The following is a 16,008-nucleotide window of genomic DNA, read 5'->3' as shown; positions in this document are numbered from 1 at the left end:
TACTCACTCATGTTTACTCACTCATGCAAACTCACTCATGTTTACTCACTCATGCATACTCACTCATGCATACTCACTCATTTTTACTCACTCATGCATACTCATTCATGCTTGCTCACTCATGCATACTCACTCATGCATACTCACTCATGCATACTCACTCATGCGTACTCACTCATGCAAACTCACTCATGTTTACTCACTCATGCAAACTCACTCATGTTTACTCACTCATGCATACTCACTCATGCATACTCATTTGTGCATGCTCATCCAGCAGGTTGAGCTGGAGAGCTAACACCTGCCCCAATTCCAAGGCACTTGTTCTCTCGGTCATGGCCGCAACAGAGCAAGCACACTCTCGCAGTTCGTTCACGAAACGCATTCTAGTTAGTGTGCTTGCCCGAAGGGAAGCACAGTATTGTTGTTGTCAAGTTTTCTTTCTTTCTTTATTCTCCCCGTTTTTCTTGCAGCTAACTACGCCTCGCCCGTTCGAGGTACAGACACCGTTCAAACACCGAAATGTCCGGCCCGATCCGGTGCAACCTGCTATATCTTTTCGTGGCGGTACTCCTTGCCACTCCTATTTTATTCCTCTTTTTCCATCACCTTTTTTCTCCATAGACTTGCATGGCAGAACTCTGTGCCATTATGACATCATAATAGGGTCATTAAACTGGCTTGCACCTGTGCTTCACTGACAACTCTCACTGACACCTGCGCACGGCTCCTCTTCTCTCTCTGTCCCTCTCCATTCAACTGTATAACTAGGAATATTAAGAGACACCTTCCATACCAGGGCTCTACTCACTCATGCATACTCACTCATATTTACTCACTCATGCATACTCACTCATGCATACTCAGTCATGCATACTCACTAATGCATACTCACTCATGTTTACTCACTCACGCATGCTCACTCATGTTTATTCACTCATGCATACTCACTTGTGCGTACACACTCATGCATACTCACTCATGCATACTCACTCATGTTTACTCACTCATGCATTCTCACTCATGCATACTCACTCATGTTTACTCACTCATGCATACTCACTCATGCATACTCACTTATGTGAGCTGGAGAGCTGAAACCTGCCCCAATTCCAAGGCACTTGTTTTCTCGGTCATGGCCGCAACAGAGCAAGCACACTCTCGCAGTTCGTTCACGAAACACATTCTAGTTATTATTATTATTATTATTATTATTATTATTATTATTATTATTATTATTATTATTATTATTATTATTATTATTATTATTATGTTTCTGTACATTCTTATTCAGTGTGTCTCTTCAGGATGTCACAGATCATCATAGGTGTTCGAAGGGCCTTTCAAAGACATGGTGCCATGTACTGTATCAGCAGATTGCTTGTGCCTCCCTCCCAGTGACAACCAGATAAAGAGATGAAGATAATGATAAAACAGCTATGCGAGGTTGGAGCTGGGATTTTATTATGTTGCAAAGTTCAATGCATATCTACAGTATGTACTTTGAAGACTGCATAGAAAGATGCCACATTATGTAAGGCCCTGAATGTTTATATAGCCGTCTATTTAATTATGAGGGTAGAAGTGCTATTGTTGTGTCAGTGGCAATGATGATTTCAGAAAAATATTATTCATGCTTTCAGATATATGCTTCCATGTATTCATCTTCATGCGGAGACAAGACTTTTCTTTGAAATGGATCATTGCAGTTGTGTATACTTGACCCATATCTCTGATTGTCTGATAGGTTAAAGGAATAAAAGCTCAGCAGGATCAAGGACCCATTCTCTCTAGGATTCCCCAACACTGTTCTGATACTGAAGTACTGATTTGTGTGTGTGTGTGCATGTAAGAGTGAGAGAAAAAATTTGAGTTGTACGAGAAAATAAGGACGATGTTGCAAAGATAGAGGTGTAAGAACAGATAGAGTATGAGGAGGAGGAGGGTGGACAGAATTTTGTACATTTTATATTAATAGACAGTGAAGACATTAAAAGTATGAGATAAAACTTAGAACTGCATATTGAGCTAAACAGAGAGAGAGGGATGGAGAGGGAGAGAGAGAGACTGAGAGAGAGAGAGGGAGGGAGGGAGAAAGAGAGATGAGGTGGAGAGGGAGAGAGAGAGATAGATAGAGAGAGAGAGAGAGAGAGAGAGAGAGAGAGAGAGAGAGAGAGGGAGGGAGAAAGAGAGATGATGTTGAGAGGGAGAGAGATAGATAGATAGAGAGAGAGAGAGAGAGAGAGAGAGAGAGAGAGAGACAGAGAGAGAGAGAGTGGGTGGGAATTATTACATTTTGTACATTTCAAATTAATACTAAAACTCAAACAGAATCACACACACACACACACACACACACACACACACACACACACACACTCACACACACACAAACACACATACACACACTTACTACATCTCTCTTACATGAGAATGAGAATGAGAATGAAGAAGAGGTAATACGTTCACATGGCCCATGTACTAAAATCAATTCATATTTCATATGTTATCATTTATAAGAGTAAACATATAACCACCTAAAACATCATCTCCATATATGGCTTAGATACAACACATCTTATTTAGTCTCTTTGTGTTGATCTTGTGCAGTACCCACATCTACAGTCCTCTGATCACATTTCCCCTAACTATCTCACACACACACACACACACACACACACACACACCCTTCCATAGTAACATGTTGATCAAAATGTAATAGGCTCAGTAATTATATATTAATTAAAAAAATGTTCCATCACAGCATCACATAATGGTGGGTATCTAAACAAGAGTGGGTAACTCTTCTGTAGACTCTGGTGATCCTGCAGGATCAGGAGGTCATGTGATCTGGCACAAGGACACTAAGGAGTTATACACAACATAAAACCCTGGATAGAGGGGCTCAGTGAATTTGGAGTGGAACGTGTGCAGGTGGGTGAGTGTGTCAGAGGAGACGCTGTAGAAGTCAGTCCAGGTAAACTCCTACTCTGCTGGAGTGGGTGGAGGGGACGGGTATGTCAGTACTCTTATTATCATGCCTGGCAGAGTATCTGTTACCAAAGCATTCCAGGATCCAGGAATTGTCTTTACTTCCAAACAGACTGTCATCACTCCTTTTCCACTGAATGCTTTTATATGCTCCTGCTACATCAGCACTACTACCACTGCACTACACTAGCAGCGTCCAGACTGACCCTCTCTGCACAACACCTGATACTACCAGTCAAATCTCTCGGTCAGGATGATGCTACTCCTCACTCACACGTGTCACCTTTCTGTTTCTTCAGAGAGAGAGAGAGATGTCTGAATGCTGTGTTTGGGTCTAATGTGAACTCAAGGGCATCTGCAGACAAGAGGAGAGAACATCTATCAGAATATGGGTATGAAAGGGACTGTTCACTGCACACCAGAGGTTGCGCTAGAGTAAAATGTTGCCGGTCAAATGTTTGCCGGTCAAATGTTTGATGCGCGTCAATAAGACAGCCTTTAATCGCAACCTGCTGTGGCGTTAAACTGAGCGCTGCAACATGGTCATTGCTCTGACTATGTTCAATGACAGCAGAGATTTTTAAATGATTCGACCTTCTTGTGAATCCGTTGCATTCGCAGTGCTAACAGAACATTTTACTGTTACCATCAATGACCTTGCACCTTAGCCAAGGGAACTTGTCACTCCAGTCAGACATAAACGCCAGACACTTCGGCCTTATGTCTGATTAACCTGTTTGAACATCTAGGGCTTCAGGTATTCAGTGTTTGGAAAGTTTACTTTCTACATGAACTAGTTCCGTTCATTGCTCATAATTAAAAAATTTGAACTAAGTTCACAGCTCCAAAACATGAACTTGTTCAGTTCTTTTTTTTCAATATGTTGCGAGCTATAATTTTTCAAAAGCTCTATCTGGCTGCAATACCGCTCTCGGCCTCTATGCAACTTCGGCTCTCTCATGCACGGGGATAGACAGTTGAATGAAATGAAACACATTCAGATGCAACACTGAAGGTATTAGAGGTTCATCCTCGTCAGACAGTTCACCCTCATCAGTTGCGTTTAGCCTCGGAAAAAGCTTTTAAGTCTAGTCTGCTTTGCCATGTTTGATCCTTCTATCTCAGTTTGCTCCTTTGTTGCATAGAGGCCAGTTTACGCTTTATTTAAAATCCAGCATATGCGTGTTGTTTAAAAACCTTCAAACGGCAGAATAGCCTGTTCCTTTAGAACATAATAAGGGCTGTGCACGTCTGCTTTATAGGCCTTAATATTAGGATTGTTGTCAAATTCAGACTCGGACAACGGAAACGCTGCCGCACACACACACACACGCACACGCGCACACACACACACACACACACACACACACACACACACACACACACACACACACACCTACTGCTCCAGGTTTGCTACAGGAGTCAATAGTGAGGTCAATAGTGCCTTTTGACTAGTGTTGTCATGGTTATATGTCATGCTGTAATTAATGAATGAAGGAATAACTGAATTGCGCCACTAATGTCAGTTTGACGTGTTTTTATTTGTATTCATACAACAACAAGTTATATGTATTTGTTTGTTTTGTAAATGAGCCAGACTGCACCACCACACCCAAGAGTCTTGGTCAGAAAATTTCTGTTTTGAATTAAAATCTTTTCTTGCATTCTAAACTCAAAATTAGTTATGGTATCCTTCACCTTACTTACTTGAATGAATAAAATAAATCATAGCAAAATTCTTAATGTTTTTTTAACACCATTAAATGTGTCTCCAGGCCTTTAAAATAAATGTTCAAGACTGTACCAGTCAGGCGCGGCATGGTGCAACGACATGGTGCAAGCATTTGATTTAGACAGCATCTCTTCTCAGGAGAAGGAAAACATTCAGTAACATTTTAGCTAGACCTCAGATATATGAACGTGTTCACTGTTCAAATGTATTATTTGTCATTAAGTTGCGTTCAGTACATAAATAAAGCAATTAAAAAATAGTATAGATTTCTGAAAGTCACTTATTCTCTCTAACGATATCTTTCTGTGTCCAATCCCTAGGTTGGCAGTGAGAGCAGTACCAATCAAACATTCTGCAATATCGCAACTGTTTGTGTAAATGTTTAGAATTGTATTAATTTACAGTAAAACAGAACTGACAAATAATCAAAATACACCAGGGGCGGAGTGGCCATCGGGAGCACCGGGATTTTTCCCGGTCGGCCGGTAGGCCAATAATCTCTCGAGAACCAGCCCATGACAGAGAGAGAGCGAGTGGGTGCTCATGCTCATGAGCGGCCCATTTGAATATACGTCAAATCCTGGTCCCGGGAAAATCTCTAAATTCTCCGAGAGTTGCAAAATTAGCCAGTCCAACCACTATCTATAGAACTATTTGTCTCTGTACATCACACCTATGGTGTGTGTCAAACTCACTCCCATCAATCCAACCTTCTGATTTTTGTTTAGCCTCCTATATTGATGTAATTATTTTTATTCAGACGCTCCATTACTTTCATGACCACAAATATAAATTGGCCAGCGATTTAATTCGTTTTTTTTTTGTTGAATGTAGAATAGTCGGTGCAAAGCATCATGGGAAATGCGTATCGTTCTGCCTTTATCAAGTGAACCTAGGGAGATAAATTAGCGGCTATCAGGGAGAGATAGCAGGTGAAGCGGGCCTGATGGAGGGACATAAGAGAAAGGAGAAAGGAGGGGGCAAAAAGGCCAGACTGAAAAAGAGGCGGATGCTGGAGGAAAGTGCATCAAAATGTACAAGAATTACGGATTTATTCAACCAGCCGTCAACTAGGTGCGAGTGAGTTGACATGACACATTGTTGCGAATTAGCAAAACATTTGAGCCAATACGGGACGCGATTTGTTCCGTATTTCCATAAGTATATACAAATACACTGTCACTGTCATGTCTGTCACCCACACATCAACTATAAATCTAACAATAATGATCAAAAGCCGCCCGTTTGTTTCTGTAGTTGATATATGGGAGGTGGAGGGGATGCGGGTTGGGCCAGTTGTGGGCACGTTGTGGGCACGTTATGGGCCGGTGGTGGGCCGGTGCAGTCAGAATTGTCCCGGTGGATTTTTGTGTCCCACTCCGCCCCTGAAATACACACACTAGAATAAATAACCATTAAGAAATCTTCATGAGAGAGATTCTCACACAATTGCTCTGTGGGATTTAACTGTTCACAAATAAGATCAATAGCATTCAAATAGATGTGTGATGCCAAAAATAAACAAGTATCTCCCCAAGACATTAAAGGGGCCTTCCATGACTCATTAGCTGTGTTTAAACATGGCAGCATTTTTTAATATTAGTTTGCCTTCTACGTCCACAATTCTGTGTACAGACATCGATGACAACACTTTTCGTACACCGCTTGGAATCTTTTATTTTAATATGAAATATCACTTGTTTGTCTCATTTTACGTAAAGACATCATATCATGAGATATAGAACAGAGTTTGCTTTAAACAGATGTACTTCTTCAGCTTTTTCACACTTATGTGTGTCTGTGCATAGACGTCCAGTCTAAAGAACCCTTACATCAGTACAATAATCAGAATCAAAAATGTGTTTAATGGCCAAGTAAGTTTACACGTACAAGGAATTTGACTCCGGGTTTAGTCTCAATGTATTATATATAATTACTACTCTTTGACATAGTTACTTGGACAAAAGATTGTTGTGGAAAATCTCCACAGACTAATAACCTAAACCCAAGCCAGCAACCAAAAGGGAGCTCAATGGTATTACTGGACCTGAGGCAGACAGGTCAAATTACCTCTGGTGGTGCAGTTCAGGTGAAACACCACTAGGTGGAGCTTGCATGTCATTACAGATAAGGATTCAACCCAAGCAGCAGCAGTGATCAGCTGATTTAATCACGCGTTGCTGAGTGGTCTCTAACCCACAGCCAGCTGGCCAAGGCTAAAGCATGATGGCAGAGGCTCCTAATAAGAGTTATTAACAGCTCTGTGACTATGACTAGAATTTGAGTGCATTAAAATAAAAGGTAGAGTAAAACACTCAGAAAATAAAAAAAATAGAAGCATAAAATCAACTCAGATTGTTTCTAACTATCAGAGGGAATCCAGCCAATTGGTGTTGTAACATTGGTGTTAAAACATATCCTATAGCTGCAACACATGCAAATGCTGCACCAACTACAGGATTTGCTATTGCCATGCAAATTACAAGCACCACAAATGCTCGTTTGACAAATGCTTCCCCCTCCTCTTGTTTTTTCCTCTCCTCTTCAGCCTTTCTAAAATCTTCCTCTGCTTTCCTTCGCTCGTCTTCTCTTATCTTCCTCTCATACTCCTTTCTTTTCTTCTCCTCCTCATGTCTCTTCCTCTCCTCCTCTTCTTCCATCTTTCTCTGAGCCTCCTGGTACATCTTGTTTGTGTAGTGTTCTCCATCATTCTTCTTCACCATGTAATCAATCTTCTCCAGCAGCTCTTTCACTTGAGTCTGGTCATCCTGCTCTAAATTATTAAAGGAGTGATATCCTCCTCCACAGCTGTCTATTAGGTTCTGAATGTCTTTATTGAAGTTATGTTCCACTGGTTTCCCCTTTAGCTGATCAGCATGAGTGAATTGTACCATGGTGAACTGTGCCGCTCTTTTGCCAAAGTTCTCCTGGATCCACTTCACTGCATTCTTCTCCTCCTCTGTGAATCTCACCCCTAATCTGATCACCAGCAGGAAGACGTGAGGCCCAGGAACAGACATGTCGACACACTTCTCTATCTCACTTTTCAGCTCATCTGGTGTCTTAGATGTATCAGACTTCCCTGGGGTGTCGACCACTGTGATCTGCCTCCCAAACACCTTTCTACTCCCCTTGAGAGAAACTGAAGTGACTGAGTCAAAAGTTGAATCTTCTTTAAAGACCTTTTTCCCCAGGATGGTGTTTCCTGTTGCACTCTTTCCAGCGCCAGTCTTACCCAGCAGCACAATCCTCAACTCTAACCCTGGGGGGAAAAATTCATATACAGTTTAGGTGTGTTAGACAAGGAGACTAGGAGTCTGGTTGCTAAAGAGTGTTTATACAGGTAATACGTTGTAGGTATATAATCTGCTCTGCTCCGGCCACACCCCCTTCTCCCCCCCCCGCTTATTAACGGAGAGATCACACTGCGTTGGAATGCGTTGATCCAACGGAAGGCGGAGGAGGAGTCTGGCGCGTCGGGTTCTGTTGATACCGGAGACGTTATAGTGAGATTGACAGGTCACCAAACCAATCACGTCACTAGCAAGCTTTTACCCTGTGAGTACCTTCTTGTTGGTACCCCACACCAGGTTCAGTCATCCTCCTTGACTCATCTCACCTTCGACAGCCAGGTCATCCCCCTCTCCTCCACAGTCACTAATCTCGGAGTTAGGTTTGACTCTCACCTGAACTTTAATGATCATATAAAACACCTGTGCAAAACCTCTTTTTATCATCTAAGAAACATCTCCAAACTCCGCCCCACTTTAACCCTATCAGATGCAGAGAAGCTTGTCCACGCATTTATCTCCTCAAGACTGGACTATTGTAATTCACTCTTCTATGGAATCACTGGCAAGAACATCCTGAAGCTGCAATACATCCAAAACAGCGCTGCCAGGATTCTGATGAAGGTCCGGAAATATGAGCACATAACACCAATATTACACTCACTACACTGGCTCCCTGTCTCTTTCCGGATAGACTACAAAGTCCTTATAATCACCCATACATGCATTAATGGACATGCACCTCCCTACCTGCAAGAATTAATTAATCCCCAAACCTCCACCTGCACCCTCAGGTCTTCAAACAGCTCGCTCCTCCGCGTCTCCAAAACCAAGCGTCGTACCATGGGCGACCGGGCCTTTTGCTCGGCAGCGCCACATCTATGGAACAGCCTCCCTGACCACCTAAGGGCAACGCAGACGCTGGATTCCTTTAAAGCTGGACTTAAGACTTTTTTATTCAGGAAGGCATTTCTGGCCTTGTGTTGAATCTTTTCTGTTATGCTTATGTTAATATTTAAATTTGTTTTTAATTTTATTGTATTATTATAGTTATTTTCTAATACGTAGGCACTCTGAGATTCTTTTGAATGAAAAGTGCGTTAAAAATAAAATGAATTATTATTATTAGTAGCATGCTATCATTAGATAGGGTGCTCAGACACCTCGCAAATCCTATGACACGTATTTTTCAGTTACAATATAGGAGTTTTTACATTGTACAGTGTCTATTTCTCGGTAACCTTTAAAAAATCGGAAAAAAAAGTCAAACAACCAACTTGTAGGTTCAAATACGACCATCTAAGGAGTTTGGTCAGCCAATTTTTTTGAGCTTGCTGCTCTGTAGACGTGAGCATATACTGGATATGATTGGCTAGCGCATGTGCTGTCAGTTATGCTTGAAAGGCAGTATGATTGGCTGACGCATGCATTGCCTCTCGAAAAGTTCAACATTCTTCAACTCTTGCCGAAAGCAAAGCATGAAACGCAATGCACGCGAACCAAACGGAGCCACAATTCAGTTCGGCAAAGGATGACGTCACCCCATTCAAAGTGAATGGGGATGTGTTAACCCTGACGCATCAACGCATCAATGTGATCGCCCAGTAACTCTCCCAAACTGCACGTTCACCAGTAGCATTCCAGTCCCCAATCAAACAGACGCATACACCTGTTCCACTCTCTCGCCACACTCACCCGCACTACGCTCACAGTCACTTGAGTACTGATCACTCACACCTGCATCCTCACTCACCCACCTGCACCGCGTTTGCACTCACGTAGTTGCTAACCACCCACACCTGTCAGCTCTTACATATAACCCACACTCAGTGTCGGGTATTGTTGGTTGTCATTACGCACTTCCAAGAATAACACACGTCGAAGTATTTCCACAGCCTGCTTTCATTGGCTCGCTTTTTTCGTAATTATTTGTAGCAGTTTTGTCCATAGCCTTAGTTCCAGTTTGTAGGCTCTTGTTTATGTTTAACTCTTCTCTTTCCGAGTGTGACTCGTGTTTTATTTGCCGGTGTTTATAGTTTATGGTTTTGTTTATTCAGAGTTTCTGTGTGTTTTGGACTTCTTAGTTTTTTGCCTTGGATCTTCTGTGCGTTAACCTTTGAATAAATCCTGAATTCTTCCCTGCATCTGGTCTGCGTTTGGGTCCCTTCCTGCAATTCCTGAACCAGCTGAGGATGATTCAATGGAAATTAGAATGGAATGTTCTCTGTCAACATTCCAAATCAACTTGCTCGGTTTATTTCCTGCAGCTCCTCCTCATAAAAAGAAAAGGTGGAGAGTAGTTTTAACCTTGAAGAATATAACAGCAAATGTCAGATCACGATAGGTGAAATACTTGTTTGTTCTGTGTTGTATTGCCTATTTTAATCTTTATAGCCCGATCTTGCACCTGGTGCAGAGACAAAGCGTGAGGAGAGTCTTTGCTAGTTTCAGTCCGACGCAGTTTTCATTACCTCCTTCAGCGCCCACATTGTTTAATATGTTGTGCCCATAAGAGCTTGTTGGTCTTAAAATGAGGTTTGTTCAGGCACGTTGGTGCATTTCTATCTTGAGGCAGCGGAAAGCATTTATACGATTGGCCAACAAAAACGTAGTCTAAAGTGAATTCTTGATTTAAGCCTACTGAAGTCACACAATTTGAATGCAGCACTCTGAATTCATAATAAACAACACTTTAAGCCCCTAATGTAAACTGCATGCCCAAACTAACCTCGTCAAATCATTGTTGAAAGAGCTGTAAAACAATTCCAATGTTCTTATTACAATGCTAAAACCAAAGGTATGACTATGCTAATAGTCATTGTTGTGGTTAGGCTGAAGTGAGGGTATTACAGATAACTTACGTAGGGCACATTCTTACTAGAAATACTAAATGACAAAACTTACCATGCATTTCCAATCTCTGAGCAACTGGCTGTTGTTCAACATCTGTTTCCTCCTCCAATGACAGCTCAAACATACACTCACAGTTTCTGGTGACGTGTTACTGTCTGTGTGAGCAATCACGGTGCCTCACTGTAAATCAGCCAATCAGAGCAGAGCTCATCATCTGTGGTTGGGCAGGTGTTATATTGGTTAGGTTAGGTTGTTGGCTATGATTATTTGTGACAGTGAGAGGATTGGCCACTGTGGGAAGTCCTCTACCAATAGCGCAAGGACTGAAACATCATCTTTTCCTGTGCATAACTTAAATAAAATAAAAACAGCTTAACGACTTACACATGCAGTATGTTGCAATGTGGAGCTGTGGTGAAGGTCATTTTTCTCACGGTCCTTGGGTGGCTGAGCTCTACTCTTCTCCCTCGTAGCCTCTGTCTTGTCCAGCAGTTCCAGTGTTCAGTTCTCTATATATAACCACACAAGGATTGAATAAATGGTTGAGAGAACAAGACCCTTTAGGCTTCACAGTGGAGAAGAGTGTTCCAGTAGCATGGATAGCGAGTAAGTCAAGTCCAGTCCTCTGCCATAGCCTGGGTTCCCTGGATATCCACTTCATTTCTGTCCCTGTAAATTCGCTCTCATTCTTTTTGCATTAAATGAGCCTGGTGGTGCAAGATAGGGCCCAAAGATTAAAAGAGGCAATGCAATACATGCCAAACAAGTTGTTAACCTTTTTTGGTCTGGCTTTTTCTGTCATTCCCTTCACTTCCAACACGTGTCTCCACCCTCTCTTTCTATAACGAAGGGGTTTTCTACCGGAAATAAACCGACAGAGTGTATTTGGAATGTTGACAGAGAACATTCCATTGGAATTTCCAGAAAATCACCCTGAGCTATATACTAACTTGTGGACTACCTGCCATACAAATCATATCAAAGCTGATATGAGCGTGACGTGACAAGTGTTCTGGACCTGATGTTTTTATCCAGACGTGACCATGGACACACTTTATTTATTTCCTTTCCTTCATTATTGAACTGCTTGACTAGATGGAGGCTACGGTGGAGAAGAGTAGAGCTCAGCCACTCAAAAAACGTGACAAAAATGACCTTCCCACAGTGACCAATCCTCTCACTGTCACAAGTACTCATACCCAGCAACCTAACCTAACCAATATAACAACTGCCCAACCACAGATGAGGAGCTCTGCTCTGATTGATTTTCAGAGAGGCACTGATATTGCTGACACAGACAGTAACACATCACTAGGAACTGTGTGTGTATATTTGAGAGGAGGACATTGGAGGAGGAAGCAGATGTTGAATAACAGCTAGTTGCTCAGAGATTGGAAATGCATGGTATGTTTTGGCATTCAGTGTTCCAGGAACAATCTGCCTCATGCAAATTTGCTGTAATACCCTCACTTCAGCCTTGCAACAACAACAACGACGATTAGGATAGTAATAACTTTGGTTTTAGCATTGTAACACAAATATTGTGTAACAGAGTGTCCAAGCATTGTGCACCCGCCTATTTAGACGCATATAAGGCTACTATTGTTATAATGCACTTTTTAAATAACAGTGAAATAACACAGAATTAACTTCAAGTTTGTTGGCCAATCATGTAATTGCTTTCCACTTCCTCAATGTGCCTGAACAAACCTCATTTAAAGACCATCAAGCCCCAGGGTGCTCAGATGGGCACAACATATTATACAACGTGGGCGCTGAAGGAGGAAATACAAATTGGGACGGACTGAAACTAGCAAAGACACTGGAGTCACGCTTGGACTTTTTGCAACAGGTGCAAGATAGGGCTCAAAGATGTCATGTTGTGTTCTTCAATGCCAACACGTGTCTCCACCCTCTCTTTCTATATCGAAGGGGTTTTCTACAGGAAATAAACCGACATAGTTTATTTGGAATGTTGACAGAGAACATGTGACCAAAACTGTGAAGTGACGAGTGTTCTTGATTACAGACAAATCACCAAATATATTTATCCAGACGTGACCTTGTAAACACTTTATTTATTTCTGTAAAAAGGAATGATAATTTGCTTCTTTATTGTTACATTGAGTTACATACAGTTTACAAGTTACACAGGTTCAGTATGACTGTGAGTGAAAATAAGACGCTATTCTGGAAAAAGCAGAGTCTAAGTAAATATCAGCCAAAAAAAGCACATCTTTATAATTTCACAAATGTTCTTCAATAAAATCTATTCTACAATTAAATGTACACGTACGTATATCAAACACGAAATCATATGGAAGAAAAAAGAGAGCAGGGTATACCTTTTTAGTATTTCACCTTTCTTGTTACTGTAGAAAGAGATAAGTGGGAAAGAAAGAGTTAAACATTCATGACAAGATCATTGTTTTGCCCTCAACATTATTACTAACTAACTAACCTTAAACTGCTATGAGTGAAAGTCCAGCCAGTTCTCTACAAGGAGTGTCTGAGCTTTAAGGAAATGGAGTCAACCACATTAAACAGGTTTAGTATGAATGTAAAAACGAGAGGCATCAGACGACACGATGATGACACCCACAGTGTATCTGAAGGGTATAAATAGCGTCTCAGTAATACTAAACACCAAACACAGAAGGGAATCATTGCCAGCAAGAAGACTCACCATTGAAAGGCTGTGGGAGAATTAATTTTGAAGGTGCCATCTTGTCAGGACAACTACAGCTGTGTAAGTAAGGCCAATTATCAAAATGATAATATCGATAAAAACACAAAGCTGCTCTATTGGTTAAGGAGGATGAAAAATATGGAAGCATTCTTACTTGGGGGTTCACTTACTTTTGCACATACACTTATTCCATGTTTCATGTAGTTTTTTGGCTACTCAAAAAAATCCTTCTAAACAAGTACATGCAATTGATGAACATAAACCTGACATTTCATATACGGAAAACTGGTGATGTTAAAATAGGAAAATCATGGTAAAACAACAAAAAACTCTAAACTGCTCAAGGGGTTCACATACTTTCAAGCAGCACTGTATATTCTCACAAGACGGCAGGAAAACAATGAATGCTTGATATACAGGTACTTGCTTTTGGTGATTTTGGAGCGGTTATGAGACACTTGGAGACGTCTATTTGCACCATATGGAAACTGATGTGTAACACCTTTGTCTATTTGCTTTTTACACACACTGTCAAGATGTAGTTGAATAAGTTAATAAAATTGCAAGATGTGAACTTTCACTTCTGTTGTGAAGACACTTAAACCAACTGGAAGACTCTATTCATGAGCGTTTATTTGTTATTTGTTTTTCTATTGCAACTGATGCTTCTGGCATTCTATGCTTTGATCTTAGCAATATCATCTTACTAATACAGATCACACAATTTTTATGTTTGTTTTTTAGTTTGTTTGCTTTTATCTAACCAGTGAGTTCTGAACCAACATCCTAGCCTAATTCTAATTAGCCTTATCTCATATGTGATTATTTATAATCAGTTTTCTATTGCAACTGATGCATGCAGCACACAATTGCTAATCAAATAATGTCTTACCGCATACACACCAACTATTTTATTCAGTTTTTCTTTGCTTCCATCCAGTGAGGCTGCTGAACTAACCTCCACAATGAGTGTAATCTCAGATATCTTGATAAAGAAGCTTGAGTGTCTTGACAAGGACAGCATCAAAAGGTTCAAGAACCACCTTGAACTCGATTGCAAAATCCCCATCCAGAAGTTGGAGAAGGCTGAAGTATACGATGTAGTGGCCATGATCATGCAGGCCTACTGTGAGAACGACTGTGGCCGTGTCGTGTCGGACATCTTAAAGAAGATGACCTTCAACAATTTGGCCTTGGACCTGGAGCAGGACCTGCAATTAGGCAAGTTACCCTTACACAGCAGCATGCTTTCATGGCTGGAGTTATTGAAGTGCCAATTACAGTGCTAATGACCTGAAGTTGATGTGGTTTGCATGTTCGACCATCAGGATGTTGGATTTAGGCTTTGGAACTGGTTGTGGTCCTTGAATACCTATTGCAGAGAGCGTGACACCCTGTATAGATAAGGGGTAATGTGAGCTTAGAGCTCAGTATTGGTTTATGTCAAAGACAGGGCATTATGTTGTAATACCAAAAGGTGCACTTAATTGTGGATAAGTGACGCCTACTCTCAGTGGTTTTGTTCTTTAATCAATGTTTGTTCGTTTATCATTTAATGAATTACTTACTAAGAAATTACTCAATTATAAGAACACATTTGCAACTTTGTATCGCAACTTTCACTTGCTCCCGCAATTTCATGCAACAAACACCTACAAAACATTTAAACTTTCATTTAATTTTAGGCCGCAGCTATCTAAACAAAAGGCCTGCGAAATCGCAGCTATCTAAACAAAAGGCCTGCGAAATCGCAGCTATCTAAACAAAAGGCCTGCGAAATCGCAGCTATCTAAACAAAAGGCCTGCGTGGGCTCTGAAGGAGGAAATAAAAACTGCGACGGATTGAAACTAGCTCGATTTCATGCAACAAACACCGACAAAACATTTAAACTTTCATTGCATTTTAGGCCGCAGCTATCTAAACAAAAGGCCTGCAAAATCTTCGGGGAACTTGTTAATGCTTATTGTGTTGTCTATGGGGCTAATGTGGGGAGGGGATCCTGTTGATACAATGCATAGTGAAAGTATTTAATTTTATACCATATATTGAATATCCAGTCTTAGATTTGATCAGTCAGGATACAGGTTTAATTGTATAGAATGGTAGCCATTCCAAGGGAGACAAAGCCTGAAGTTCCACTTATAGCCTCACCTCAGACTCATCTGATTTATCCATTGAAGGACAGTCTGTTAAATACACTGAGTTTAAGGGGTGTCACCGTCTATTCAAACAGGCCATTTAGACAAGGGGCCTCATTCTCAAATGCAGTTGAGAAGAATTTAAGAAGGAATGTCTTTCGAACTCCTCTTTTGGTTGATTCAGGAAAACATTTGGCATTCATGAAAGTTTTCTCATCTGGGATGTCTACTGAACTTCAGAAGACTTTCAGAACGCGAAATAGCAGTCGTAAATCAGCCAGAGTTTCGCTGCGTGTGCTTTCTCTACTGTCTAT

At 41.1% G+C, this 16,008-nt stretch overlaps 1 protein-coding gene across 1 annotated transcript; it reads right to left on the bottom strand.

The window, feature by feature from the left end:
* Window positions 1–2,841: 2,841 nt before the first annotated feature.
* LOC308368078 (GTPase IMAP family member 7-like) lies at window positions 2,842–8,323 on the bottom strand (the record flags this gene model as incomplete). Its single annotated transcript, XM_080842133.1, has 3 exons — window positions 2,842–2,850; window positions 7,207–7,985; window positions 8,290–8,323. 3 exons carry the CDS (start codon window positions 8,321–8,323, stop codon window positions 2,842–2,844), a joined length of 822 nt encoding a protein of 273 aa, XP_080698259.1.
* Window positions 8,324–16,008: the final 7,685 nt, after the last annotated feature.

The sequence above is a fragment of the Sprattus sprattus genome (genome assembly GCF_963457725.1).
Source record: "Sprattus sprattus genome assembly, chromosome: 1".
Lineage (NCBI taxonomy): Eukaryota > Metazoa > Chordata > Actinopteri > Clupeiformes > Clupeidae > Sprattus > Sprattus sprattus.
Note: the sequence above shows the minus strand (reverse complement) of the source record. Positions and strands in the feature narration are given on the sequence as shown.